The sequence below is a fragment of the Cygnus atratus genome, chromosome 5, assembly GCF_013377495.2.
Source record: "Cygnus atratus isolate AKBS03 ecotype Queensland, Australia chromosome 5, CAtr_DNAZoo_HiC_assembly, whole genome shotgun sequence".
In the NCBI taxonomy this organism is placed as follows: domain Eukaryota; kingdom Metazoa; phylum Chordata; class Aves; order Anseriformes; family Anatidae; genus Cygnus; species Cygnus atratus.
In genome coordinates this window covers 28,883,994-28,898,149 of record NC_066366.1, presented here as the reverse complement: position 1 = coordinate 28,898,149, position 14,156 = coordinate 28,883,994, and the positions used below count along the sequence as shown (strand labels likewise).

The 14,156-nt window shown below is 45.1% G+C and overlaps 1 protein-coding gene across 7 annotated transcripts in view; it reads right to left on the bottom strand.

The window, feature by feature from the left end:
• Nucleotides 1-14,156, bottom strand: part of SUSD6 (sushi domain containing 6) — a 78,056-nt gene that overhangs the window by 4,711 nt on the left and 59,189 nt on the right. For all 7 annotated transcript variants that reach the window (XM_035539081.2, XM_035539092.2, XM_035539085.2 and 4 more), the window contains 2 exons: nucleotides 4,102-4,299; nucleotides 952-1,090 (listed from right to left, as the gene is read on the bottom strand). In XM_035539081.2, the coding sequence (XP_035394974.1) occupies nucleotides 952-1,090; nucleotides 4,102-4,299 (337 nt within the window). The remainder of the gene's footprint in view (nucleotides 1-951; nucleotides 1,091-4,101; nucleotides 4,300-14,156) is intronic.

Genomic DNA, 14,156 nt, shown 5'->3' with positions numbered 1-14,156 from the left:
TCCCTTCTCTCATCCACAAACCTAGGCCAGGAGAATTCTCCTCCCGCAGCAGGGAACCACATGGGATTTGCACGTGTATCTAATCATCAATACTGGCAGAATTCAGGACCAGACGATCTCAGAGACAGACTGGGGGAGAAGCACATATACCTGGACACTTACTTTGGTGGTCATCCAAGGCCAGAAGAGGCTGGAGATGGATCTATAGACAAACTAGAGGGCTCCATAACTTTTAACATTCAAGGCCAAGGACAAAGAGCAAGGAAACCACTCATTAGGTGGCATGGTAGAACGGTGTTCGCAGGTGGGTGTTACAGACCACTGTTTCAGGCTACTGCTGAACCACGGGGCAGAGGTGCCACCAAGGTGAGGAACACAGCAGTGTGGGGCAGGACCTTCTTACACAGGCACTGTGTTTATGGCAAGTCAGAAGGGAGGCAGCAAGACCAAACTTTGTAAAACCCAGAGTCCTCTGCCTTCTAACTGGAAACGCACAGACAGGTAGCTCAAATCAGCAAGTAAAGAGAAAGATGTCATAGCCACATAGCTCTGAGTTTATTAGGCCAGTGGCTTAAATATGACACAGGAACACTGCCTCCTCTTTCCTGGAAATTAAACTGTACTGTCCCCAGTCCTTCTCGCCACCCTGCCCTTTATAATCTAAATGTAGACTCTAGCTTAGTTGATGAGCCTTCTGACACTACAAAAAATAGCCTCTTGTGGGAATTGCCCCTTATCCCACTGACTCACAGGGCTGTTTGGAGATGGGAAGATGTAGCAAATAAAACTAGAGCTTGGCTCATGATGATACAAGGATATATGATCTCTGAGAAAGCCACAAAACCACCCCAGGGTTGTTTTTTTGTTTGTTTTTTTGAAGGCCTAAACGAAGTACCTTAATGGGTTTCTGCTGCAAAGAAACAGGATGCCACTGAGCCCAGCTACACTTACCTGCTGTGATGGAACGACTTCAGCTTCGGCTGCAGCAAAACAAACAGCACAACTAAGAGAAGAATCAGGGCGACAGAGCTTGCTGTAGAGGCTACTATGGATAGCGTGGGTACTCCGATTGTTGGCGGGGAGTCCTTTTCTACAAAAGCAAGAGGAATACAAGGTAAAATGATCCACTCCCTTAAATCATTGCCATAGGGAAGTAGTAACATTTGTGTTGCCTTCTCTCAAGAGTTACATATGGGTGCACATGTGAGGAGCCCAAGTTTCCTCTGCAGTCAAGGCAGAACAGTTCTCTCCTACAGAGAACAGTTGAGAGCTTAAGCAGACCCCTCTCCATCAGCTGTAAAGGGAACATTAAACATGCACAACATAAGGGTCTTCTGGAAAAACAGAGAGTAAACGCAGAGAAAAGCAAAGCAAGGAGGCCATGGGGACAGACAGAGTGGAGGTCATGTTAAGGGTCATGTCATATTTAAATCTGTCTGAGCAATAGCTAAGAAATGTCCTGATGTCACCAGCGACGCAAGTAATTGTCTAGCACAATAAGCAGGCTATTCTACTAGGCCAAACAATAGGAAAAGTTCCAGAAAATGGGTTTTCTCGGCTAACGGAACAGTCCCCTGAAAGAATGGGGTGGAAGTCACCCGGCCTGGCATTAAGACACAGTTTCTTTCTCACATAGACACACACCCCAGGAAACTGAGCGGGAAGGGACGTGGTGCTTCAGGATGCTGAGTTTTCAGTGTTAGATACGCATACCCTGTCCACATTACCTCTTCCTACCCCTTTTCAGCTGTACTGTATGACTGTACTAGAAACATTTTGTCTTCTAGAGGTCCGTTGCAAGACGTGAATAAGTTGGGAGCAGACAGAGAAGGGCCTGGAGCTCATGTTGCTGAGTGTTCGCATCATGCCTAGAACATTACACTAGCCCTTTCACCTCCCTGGAGCACAGAATTGACTGTGGATGTGTCATCTCTGTCCTTAACTTTTGTCTTTGGTAGAGATCTGTACACACTTCACCTCCCCATCAGCATATACTACTGTCCTTTTCACATTCAGGACATTCCCATCTACGGAATTCCTCAATTCCTTCTTCCTACATTCATCACATTCTCCAGGAGCACTGTTCTCACACTGCAGTGGGATGCAGGACGAACCTGCAAGTAAAGATGAGGGGGAAAAAGAACATGCAAACAAAAGAAGAAAAAGCTAGAGGACCACTGTTTTTAAGCCTGCAGCCTGAAATCTGTACCCAAAACAGGCATGTAAACTGAAAAAAAGTCTGCATTTTCTGCATCTTCTTTTGGGGGTTAAACTTATTGGTTTAGTTGTTCTGAAAAATTTCTGGAAAACAGGTTCAAAATTAGCTTGAACCAGCCCCAGGAAAAAACGTCTAATGTACATTTTTCCCTCTGGTAAATAGGTCTGAGTAAGGATTTCCGTTTTCATGATTACTCAGGGCACTTTGAGTACACTGACAGGGAAGAGGGTAAGCAGATAGGGGTGCTCTATTTTCAGTATCAGTACACAATGCTGTAAAACTGCTCACCATGCAGGGTACACTTCAGCACATCCACCTTCTCAGTTTCCAGCAAGATGCTCACTAACTCATAAAAGAAACTGCTGGAAGGCTATGGGACTGTTGTGCTCAGAGCTACACAAAACATTTGATAACTGCTTGGGATTTCATTTACTCCTTACAGAACAAGTGGGATGTTACCCATTACCAGTCATTTAAAGACCTATCACTCTTCTCTCTACAGTTGCCCTCCTCCTCCTTTTTGCTCTGTGAAAGAGACCTGCTAGTTAAACCTCAGCTGACTCTGACCCCAAACAGTTGTTGCAAAGACTGTGCTGTCAAAACAATAGCTTCTTCACTTGGCCAGGCTTTTGAAGCCCCGTTTTTTTTTTTTTTTTTTTTTTTTTTTTTTTTTTACAAGGCCACCAACCCTACAGGATGCTAAAGAAATCTGAGGGACTGCTGCTCATCACAACACAACTCCCTTAGCCCTGATGTAAACCAAGTGCTACTATGCAGGAATGCCATGCAGGGAGCTTGACTTGCAAAGCTTTCTTCTGCCGCCTGGGTGCAGCAAGGGGAAGGGGGACCACTATAGAAAGGAAGCCTATGCTGAATTCGAAAAGCCTCTTCGGGATCTAGTTGCTGCCAGGTGAACTCCCAGTTCCCCTTCCTTGTAGGTCACAGGAAGGGGCTATTGGAGTGGCTGTGACAGAGACACCAAGATGACAGCGTGTTTGGGACAGGACACGATGTTCCAGAGTTCACAGATATGCAGTGAGCTCCACAAGGGGCCTGAAGATGATGTTTGTTTCCTTCTGATTAGGCTAACAAATTTTGCTTTAGGGATTACAAGACAAAATCCCAGAGCACACATCTTGCTGTCTCAGGATGAGCTTTAGAACTCTACCAGCAGGCCAAAGCTGAAGAGGGGAGGGCCTTCTCCTTTTATCCAGTACACACGCTTTTAAAAGCAGAACAGCTGGCAACTAAGAGCTATATTATGAACATTTTCCTGCAAATCTTTTTACTTTCCTGCTTTGATGGAGGAATTCCTGTTCAGCTGGGAGAGACCCACAAAACAAAAGCTGTGCACTTCCATATGGAGAGAAGCAGAAATCATTTGTCAGCAATGTCCTTTCCTGCCAGTACAGTGCAAAGCAGCACCATGAAGCTCTGCCACAGGAGGCCAACAGTTAGTTAACTTGTTTGCAAAGCAGGGTATCAGCTCTACATACTCTCACATATGCGGACAGGAGGGTACTGTCAAATCCATCAGAGGCGAAGAGGGACAGCATGGAAAATGCTTCAGTTTTAGGGCCTGCCCCGCTTCTGGGATGAGAGCTGCCAAAGAGACTCCACCTCAGTAACACATTGCCTCCTTTACACTCCTTCCCGTGGGATGTCTCCTTGCATGACTGACTCTGAGCTTGCATTTGATGGGCTGTTACAGAAGGGGCATTTTTAATAAAGGGCTGTAATTGTGAGTTACATTCATGGAATTGCTGGAGCAATGAGTGCAGCTGTATGGACTGCCTCAGCACAACATCGACTATCTAGGGAGAATCTGAAAAGCCAATATAAGAGCAACTCTGACCGTCCCACTGGACTGAGCGAGTACTCACCTGGGCTGAGTCTGCAGCTAACTTCCATGGCGGGGTTCCACTCTCCATTCTTACAGGTCAGGTATTTGTAGTCTCCTTTCAGCATGTAGCCTTCAACACACAGGTACTCTATGACACTGCCCGAAGTCAGAGGGTCGTTGCAGGGACTAGGGTGGCATTTGTAGCCTCCATTCTCAGGTTGTGGTGGCTGGGGACAATCTAGAAAAAGAGAAAGCATCACAGAGGTTATCTCAGAGGAAGACATCTGCTGCACAACAGATGTGTCACACAGGCAAGCTTCCACCTATGAAGGCTCTCTGTATTGAGAAGAAACTACCAAAACCAAGGATTGTTACACAGCAGCAGAGAACACCGCTCAGTTTCGCCTCCAACATGTCTTTTGTGATTGCTAAGTACTGCTTGTTATCCTGGTTGTACAGTCTAGCTGGCAGGCATCAAACTGGTGATATTTTTGTACAGTGATGCATGAGTTTGCTACAACTGGGATTCTGTACAAGAAAGGCCCAGAAAATCCTTGATGCTATCTTTTCCCTACAGCTGTTTCACTAGTGACTGAGGGGAGAAGCTAACAGCCAGGCTTCCCAAGTAGCCTTCCAAGCCTGATGGGGAAAAAGGGCAAGACCTCCTCCTACTGAAATGAATGAAGGATGCAAGCACTCCATTGTGCTATGGATACAATGTCAAGATACAGAGCTGCCCCAAAATGTACCCTGAAAACTCATAAGATCCCTTATTTTAGCTATTTTATACAGATATACCACAACAGTATGAGAACAGAGCTTTGCTGCAGCAGGACCACATATTCTAGCCTATTTGAAAAAAAAAAAAAAAAAAAAAAACCAACTAACAAACATATTTCTAAAACAACCCTCTGCTTATTACAGGAAGTCTGAAGTACTGAAAACACTTTACATTTCTTCTTGCATCTCCCTTATCCTAATGGGTACTGACATAGTAAGTGTGAGAAAACTTCTCATAGAATTTTCAGTTGCCATTCAAATAAAAACAACAAACCACAAATGAGGAAACTGCACTGAAAACAGGATATTTGCGTTGCTTAGGATTTCATCCCCTTTAGCAGCTCTCGGTGACTCTGCAGAACTGCCCCAATACACTCCCACGCTATGTATTTACCTAATTGAAGGAGTGAGAATTCCAGTTTTTTTCCCTTTAAATCCAGATCAGCTTCTCAAGGTTCAGGAAGAAAATACATCAAAGATCCCTCCAGAGATATTTTGGGGCATGGAAAACCAAGCAACCCACCCTCCCTGTTCTACCAGAGCATGGTCATCCAGGCCTGCATTAATCCCTGGAGCACACAATCGCAGGCTCTGCCTGCAGGTGAGAAACCCAACTGGGCAAACTTCAGTTAACTGGATTTTGTGCAGGACCTAAGAAGCGTAAGAAAACTTTAGAGACTTGCTCACTATGGAAAAATTTGCTACACTGCCGCAGTGCGAGTGACCCTTGAACCTAATCACATGTGAATGCATCATTGGTAGCGCCTTGTAAATGCCAGCAAACCCCAGGATGAAGTGCTGAGTGAAGCCAATAACCCTCTGGCATGAGTTCTGCCAGCTTTGTAACTGCAATTCAATTTACTTCTTGAGAGAAAAGGTTAACAGGGGTCTAAGAAGTAGCCTTTCAATAAGACTTTGTTCTTGAGGAGATTTATTCTTAAATAAGGTTCAGAGAAGCCACTGTCCTGTCCCTCATGAGTGTTAACTGTTGCCTCTTCTGCGTTTATTTTTTCTTTCTGCAATCATTTCCAATTTTGCAACCAGGGTTTTAACACTTTACCTTATGAGGCTAAAGCTTAAAGCCTGTCCAACACTTCAGATCAGCTGAAGCCGCAGCCTCATTACACATTTAGACACGCAGAAGTGCTGCTTCTGCAAGACAGAGATGTTTCCTGCTAAATCGCAAGGACCCGTCTGAGCACCAGAAATACCCTCAGCCATTTAACAAGCACCTCTCCGGGCAACGGGCAGAGAGCTGTGGGGAAACCCTCCTGTTACCACAGCAGCCAGGAACAACTTCCCTGTGCACCTTTAGGCCACAGGAGGCATCTGGAACCGCTCAGGAGCCACCCGAGCCTCCCACACGCCACCTTGCTCCAGCAGGAATTTTCCCACACCTGCACACGAGCTTCCCATTTCCGGAGGAGCCCGAGCAGGCTGGCCCCTCTGCTTTTAAGGCCTTTGTCAGTCAGGGGAAGAGATATGGAGATGTGGCTAACTGGGCCTTTCTGCAGCAGACTCGGCCCTTTGGGCGCCACAGAGGGTCAACGCTGGGAACAACACGCTCCACAAGGCCCCTAAACCAGAGCTTTAGCTGATTCCAACAGCTGATTCCTGACTTGTCCTCCTCTTAAAATAAGAGGTTGCAGAATTAGTCACCTTTTCCTCCCTCTTCTCCCTTAGGTTGACACCACAGCACCCAAGAACATCACAAATAGTTTCCACCTTCACTGTGACAGAAGAACAGGCTTATCCTGGCTCTGCCGCTGGAGGATGCAGGCAGACGGGAAGAGGAGCAGTTCAGAGCACAGCTGTGCTGCGAGGGTTCAGTACAGGGCTCAGGAGCAGGCAGCCTGGTCCAGCTCTTCTGCCAGCTCACGCTTCCCAAACAGGCTGCTTGCTTTTAACCTCCAGTGATGTTTGCATGCTGCTGTGTGGCCTAGCCCCAGGCTAGCGTTACTGTTTGGGTATTTGGCACACTGTCCAACACTTTCTGAGGCACATGAACTAAACAATGGAGAGGATTTTTCAGCCCAATTAAGGCTGGGCAGATTTCAAAGGACACAGCAAAACCAGGGCAGACAAATTTACTCCTTGCAAGTGTTCAAAGGTGGGTGGCACATGGTGGATACATTGAAGGTTCCCAAAAGGTTATAAAAATTCCTCTTAACGAATTTTTGACACTTTGTTAAGAGCAGATACTGTAACCACATACGCCTCCTTCTCAGTAGCATCAGCCTAGATTCTCAAAGGTATATGCTTGTATTTGAGATACTAAGAAACATGCAGGAGTTTCATCGCCTTCCTCCCTGAAACACATGTTCTTGGAAGTACCCCAGAGCTTATGAGACATCTTAAAACAAACATACATGCCAGGCAGCGAAGAGAAATACAGCCAAGTTACATAAATTATCGATTTCCTAGGAGGTTACTGACATCCTAGGCTTGCAGTTATTCCCAGCTTCCTGATTCATCATGCTCTGAGGATGCAAAGAAACTGTGGTTTTGAACTTTGCAGCCTTGTGCGCAAAGAGAGCAGAGCGCTGCTCCCCACGGCCCAGTTTCCAAGAGGTACTGAAGTTTATGACATCTCCCAAGAGAGCTGGTTCCCTGCCAACACAGGCTGCTGGAAAACAGGAAGGAGCTAACTGATGAGAAGACTAAACATTTGGGGCATCGGTGAACTCTGTTCAGAGGTAAAGAAACTGTCATTTCCAGACTGACTGGCAGAATAAAATTATGCACTGGAGTTTCTGCAACTGCAGTTCCAAAATATTAGGTGTTTAATATATTGTCCACCAAAATGCAAGACAAGGTTTTTAATAGATAAGTGAAAAAATATTAAGCCAGTATGCACCTCCACCCATTTTCCTACCAAATCATCTGTGAGCACCATTTTTCTGTGCCTAGGTCACACGAAAGAATATCACCCTCCTTGAAAGGAGGGTTAAGTACTTTTACGTTCTTTGAGTAACAGTTAACAATTTGACAATATGCAGCACAAAACTGCAAGGAACTGTTTGTTTTTGTTGTAGCCACAGGCAGTGTCACCACACCAGCACCCTCTGAGGCAGAGCTACAGACAATTTCTAACAACGTAAAAGCTACTCAAAACCAAACCACGGTCACAGACAATACCACAGATGCAAGAAGAGAACTTCGTTTGATAACAGAGTGAGGGGTTTATATACTCATAACACAGAGGATGCACCTGATCTCTGTGAGTGAAATTCAGAGGTGAGCACATCTCCCAAGCCCACACACAATCAGATTGATGTGGCAAGGAACAAATACAATACTAACCATTTACACACACAATGTAAAATTAAAATATTCTTAAATCTGACCAGATAATTACCACAGAAATATAAAGGCTCCCGAGTACTGACCTGTTTTGTGCAGATTTAGTACTGTACCAGGGTAACAAAGGCAGATACCTCACTACAATCTTGTGGTTTTTTTTGGCACTCTGCATTTCTTTTTCTTTTTTTTTTTTTTTTTTTTAAACAAAGTCTCTCAGATCCTATCAGGGGTCTTAAATATCTCTTTCTGCACCAAACACTTGAACTGTATTTCAGCCACTCACCTTTTTTTGCTGAGTAGTCTGACCCCATAGAGTTGAAAACCAAATCCTCCTTAATTTAATACATTCTTAAAAGAAAAAAAAAAAGAACAAGACATACTAATAATCATCTGCTAGAGCACATAACTGTAGGTTTGTAACTAAGGGAGAAAAAGCCGTTGCATTGTTCACCTTACGTGGGTGGACAGATTGGGAAAACATTGTGTAACAAAGGGATGTTTTGCACTGAACGTACAGTAGGTTTCCTATACTTCCCCACAGCAAGGCACAAAGGTCACTAAAGCTAGGATAGGAGTAGTTTTGACAAGTTAAAGCTGCTGTTATTTGAGTCAAGCCCGAATTCCAGCAATTTGAAGAGGAAGCAAGACTAGGCCTCAGGTAAACTCCTCACTGACCACACAAGTGCTCCAGCATGTTTGACAGTCCTCAGAGCAGCATCCTAGGAAGCTCACAAGTGCCTGCTAAGGCTTATTGGAAGCAATCTGGGGGAAAACCAGGCCACTTCCGTAACAATCTCCAACAAGAAGCTAGCACTGTTCTTAACAGGTGGCTGGCAGATTGCTGCCCAGCCTTCAGATCTGTATGTTTCAGTTATCCACCACATTGACACTAAACAGCCTGAAGCCCTGCTGCCCAGGCTAGAAGACAACTCCTCACTTGGATCCCCTCAACATGTGCCCTATTCAGATATGTTAGCATCCCTGGGCCTTTCAAATGAAAACCAGAACCGGAAGATACTAAGCTCTGCTCTTCTTTTTCCTCATCATCAAGATTTACGTCACTTAACTAATGTTACCATTAAAGTTGGGAAAAAACTCTAAGATCTTCTAGTCCAACCTTTAACCCAGTATTAACATCCACCACTAAACCACACTACTAAGTTCTACATTTACGTTTCTTGAAGATCTCCAGGGATGGTGACTCAACCACTGACCTGGGCAGCCTACTCCAATGCTGCACAACCCTTTCAGTAATGAAAATTTCTCCTAATATCCAAACTAAACCTCCCCTGGCACAACCTGAGGCCATTTCCCCTCATCTTATCACTTGGTGCTTGGGAGAAGAGCCCGATGCCCACCTCACTACAACCTCCTTTAAGGTAACTGTAAAGTACAATAAGGTCTCCCCTGAGCCTTATCTTCTCCAAGTTAAACACCTCCAGCTCTGTCAGCCACTCCTCGTAAGACCCGTACAAATCATCCTACAAACAAAGTCATCCTACAAACAAAAAACACCCTCTTGACCTAACAAGATGAATATTCCCCCGGATAGTCTGGTCAAACCTGTCATGATTGATTCATACCAGCACCCAAGTGTCCAGTCTGGTGAGCAAACATCTTTGTCAAGGAGAACACAGAAGCACCCAGTTAAAATTGTCCCTGTACTAGAGGATATGTGATTTGCTTCATGCTGGGATTAGAAGACTTATGCTAACATTCCTGTGCTATCTTGACTGTCCTACAAGTAGGATTTTCATTGAGCAGCTTAAGAAAGGTTGTCTTCCCTTAAAATGTGTCTTTTTGCCTCTATCTCCTGTCACAGAGATGGGTTCCCTCCTGGTCTGAAGTCTCTGCCTTTGCCTGTCTTCTAAATTTTGCCACATCAAATCCTGCAGTGGTAAGGAGCACTTCTCCACAAGAGTCTCTGGGTCTCTGAAATTTGTCCATCTTGATTCTCTCAGGCAGGACTTGCCACTAGCTATAGAAACATAACACATCGAGAAAGGCATCCAAAATAAACACAACAAGGAATAACTTCCAATTACTTGTCCCTGCTATGCAGGCCTCTGATTTTCAGCTTGGATAATTTGCGTGTCTGCATCACTTCAGTAAGACAGAGGGAACTGCAAAAGCAATTACTAACTTCTGGCAAGGATCTTCAGAAGCCCCAGTCTCTAAGGAACTCTTGAGGGCAATCCTCCTTTTCTACTCCTCTTCAGCCTAGGTCCTGCCACAGTTAAATGTGAGATCAGAAACACCAGCTGCAGTTGAAGCCTTCTGCAGAGACTGCCCATTTTCCGCATCTCAGACCTTAGGTTCAGGTTTAATTAACACCACGCTAAAAACAACACGGTTAAGTTCACTGTTTCTCCCAAGTTAGTGCCCTGAATTGGCCTGCACCATCAGCTTTTTGTTTTTTCCCCTCCAGTTACTTGTTTTTCAGATTCAACACAAGCCTTTTTTTTTTTTTTTTTCCAGAATGCTTTTTTTTTTTTTTTTTTTTTTTTTTTTACAACAGAAGCGTGACAGCCTGATGCAGGCAGCCAGATGGAGGTCCAGAAGTGCAAGCCAGAGACCAGCAGTAATGCTGATTTTGGCTTGCGGAGGGTCTGGTAATTCTAGCAGAGGATTCCCTCCTGCCCACAGATCCTGCTCAGGAGTGGCACTGAACATTAGTTTCGCCTCAGGAAGTCACTGAACAACTCTGCTAGCAAGGGCTCTAGATGTGTTTGCTAATAGAAAGAGAGACATTGTTTTCTCTCTTTTCAGAGTTTCAATTATTGCCAGCAGGGCACTACCTGACCTCTCTGCTAATCTCCTGGTTGTTTAGTAAGCCAATAAGGAAACAATTTGTCCCTCCCTTAGCCCAGTCCCTGGACATCTTAATTTATTGGGCATACTCCCAACCGCTGTCACTGGTACTCAGAGAAGCATGAATGTGACCCAACCAGATAATAGTGTCACTGCTGTCCTTAGCCGAGCAGCAGGGTAACCAGCCAGATTTGCCCAGCTCTCTTAGCAGCATCTTGAGCAACAACAAAGACAGCACATCAGCCTCCCAGGGCCTGCAGACAGGCCACGGTGCTTCAGCTTATACCTAACAGAACACCCTGTGCAAGTTTCCATGCAAGTCAAAGTCTGCTTGGTTTTTAAACTTAGGGTGTTTGTTGTTTGCTTTTTTCCCCTTGGAAGTGGTTGTTCCAAATCTTCCTGCATTCACTAGGGGACAGATCACTACCTAGCACTTGATGGACTTAAAACCCATTATATACCAAGAGAAAAACTAGAAAAAAAAAGTCCAAGTTAGTTCCTTTTCTCACGAAGACTTCATCTATGTCCTAAAGAGCCTGGGCTATGAGTGGCTTGCCACCTTGGGTAGGAAAATAGGAAAAAAACACCACCACCTATTTGATTCAAAGAGCACACTGGCAGCTACCAGGCCCCTCTCCCAAAAGCCTCCTACTGCACCACCCTTAGGGGCAGCAAGGCACAACCAGCACTGCTGCAGCGTGACACAATGACTGCAGAACAAAACAATTCTGTGAGCCCCTCTTTGGGGGAGGATTTTTCCTTTTAAACCAGGGCCTTCAGGCACACGCACATCTGGACTGGTATTTGTTCCGGGAGTCTTCTGCACAGAGGGAGATGATGGGAGGGCTGGGCAGAAGGACCTGACAGCTTTGCTTTCCGTGTGAAATCCAGACAGTGTCCTTGTTTTTCTCTTCCCCTGCGCACACATACAAACAGCAGAAGCCCCTTTCAGAAATCCCTGCCTCAGAAGCAGTTGGATTTTAGTAAGAAGCACGCCTGTATCATTTCATACCCTTTTTAGTCTAGCTACATCAAATAAACACCATCTTTTGCCAAAGCAAAACCATAACCCAGGCAGCTGGCCTGCAGAGAAAAAGCACCCAGACAGGCTTTGATCACACTGCTGCCTCTTCCTCACCCACACCTTCCTTCCTGTTGAGAAAGCAGTGACGAGGGGATGTGCTTTAGGAAAAGCACAAGATGGTAGATACAAAAGCAGTACCTCCACCCACACGCTCCAGCTTGTCAGAGCACAGCTCCATTTCTGAGTGCTAAATACCTTTGGGTTTCCAACCAGTGATGTTTGCCTGGACGCACGAGAAAGCTTTCAGCACAGCTGTTTCCCCCTCTGCACCCTCTGCTCCTTCACTGTTCTCCCTAGTTCAAGCATTTGGATTAATACTAATACCAGGCTAGGAAATGGCACATCAGGTATTCCGTGGATAAATGCCATTGTGACTGCAGGTCTGTGCTGAACGTGAAGAGCCTCATGCTTTAGATTGGGGTTTCTCTTGGCAGGCTGGCTCTGGGAAGCACAGCAGCGACCTGCTCTGTGGTTGCACTCTGGGAATTGTACTCAAATCGCAACCCTTTCCCAACATCCAGCAACTGGGGGATGTGTTTTAGCCCACATAAAATTATCTTCCAACACACAAACGTCTCCTGCAGTCATTAGAAAGCCCCCTCCCTAACAAACAGGGTCTTCCAGGTAGAGGCAGAGCATGCTCTGCTGCCCTTTCAGGTAGCTCAAGGTTTATGTTATTTTTTTCTCCTCACTGCCCACAAGCATGCTAACATTTTAACTATGCAAATAGAGTAACTGCAGATACAACACCTGAAGAGGGACCCAGACTGAAGCTAGCCTCTGCCAGCTGGAAGTAGGCAAGACCTCTGCATTTCTAGCTGGAGACGGCGTTCACACTAAAAGACAGATTACCAGATGCCCAGGTTTTCCCCTGTCCATAATTTTTGGGGTGGAGATGAGGACTGGAACCAGGACAAGAGATTTTGAACCTTCTCCTCTCCAGCACGCTGGCTTTCTCTAGCACATGAGCAGATGGGTCATTTCCCAGAGGGAGAAGCCCGAGACAGCAGCTGCTGCCGGAGCCCAGTCACAACAGCTGAGGCTAAAGAGCCTCTATATTTTACTTGCAGGAGGCAGAAGTCAATAAAAGGCCTCTATTGTGAGCACGCACACTTCTAGTCGACCCTGCCCCTAAAATATTTTAAGCCTTCCTAAAAACACACTGCAAAACATAACCCTCTTTTGGGCTCGGTGTATTGAGCAGAGGCCAAAGTCCACTGAAAAATAAGCTCTCTGTCTTTACTGGCTCCAGATGCTGCTTACCCTGAAGTCAGAGACAGAATATCAAGAATATCAAACCGAGGGGGACGGGAACCTTTACTGGGAAATTACAGTCTCCCTAGCAAGGGCACATTGTGAAGAGGAGGCTTATTTTTCTTAATGTTGTAATGCGGGTAAATGAGAAGAAACCAAAGCAAAGAGATTTGTATATATAATCATATAGCTGTGCATTTATATAATTAGACATATTAGACAAGCACTTTCGCTGTGTACAGTAACAGGCACCCCTCACACAGCCATCCCATATATGCCAAAGCTGCCTTTCTCCCCCAACACCCTGCCTCCCCCCCACCACACTTTTTTTTAGGGCAGGGGGAGAAAAAAAGGAAGGAAGAAAAGACTAATTGCAGCCTTCCACCAATGCAGTCGCCATCTGGTAACTCAAGAGACACATGGAGCCGAATTATCTTAATTAACATGTTACAACAGTATTTAAAAAAACTCTGTGCTTATTAACACTCAGCTGTGATTAGTCAACCACGGAGGAAGCCTGCTAGTGCCACATTAATTACGGGTCTTGTCTTCCTTTCCATTATAAATACATTTATTTTCCAGTGGCTTATCTCTCTCCTAAAAAGAGCACCATTGGCATCAAATCTTGCTCTTAAATGCAAATTCTATTTATGTTCTCCAAGAGTCAAAATGTTTGGGCTACGTGAAGCTGCCACTGGTGCTTCTAGAGTGCTACACACTGTCTCAATATAAAGTGTAGTGTTTTGCTTTTTTTTAAAAAAAAAAAAGTTTGCACCTTAGAAAGCACTGCTCAGTTATACAAATCCCTCATTAAAATTCTAGCAGAAAAAAGGAACTATTTTCTCTTTTTCAAATTCCTTTCC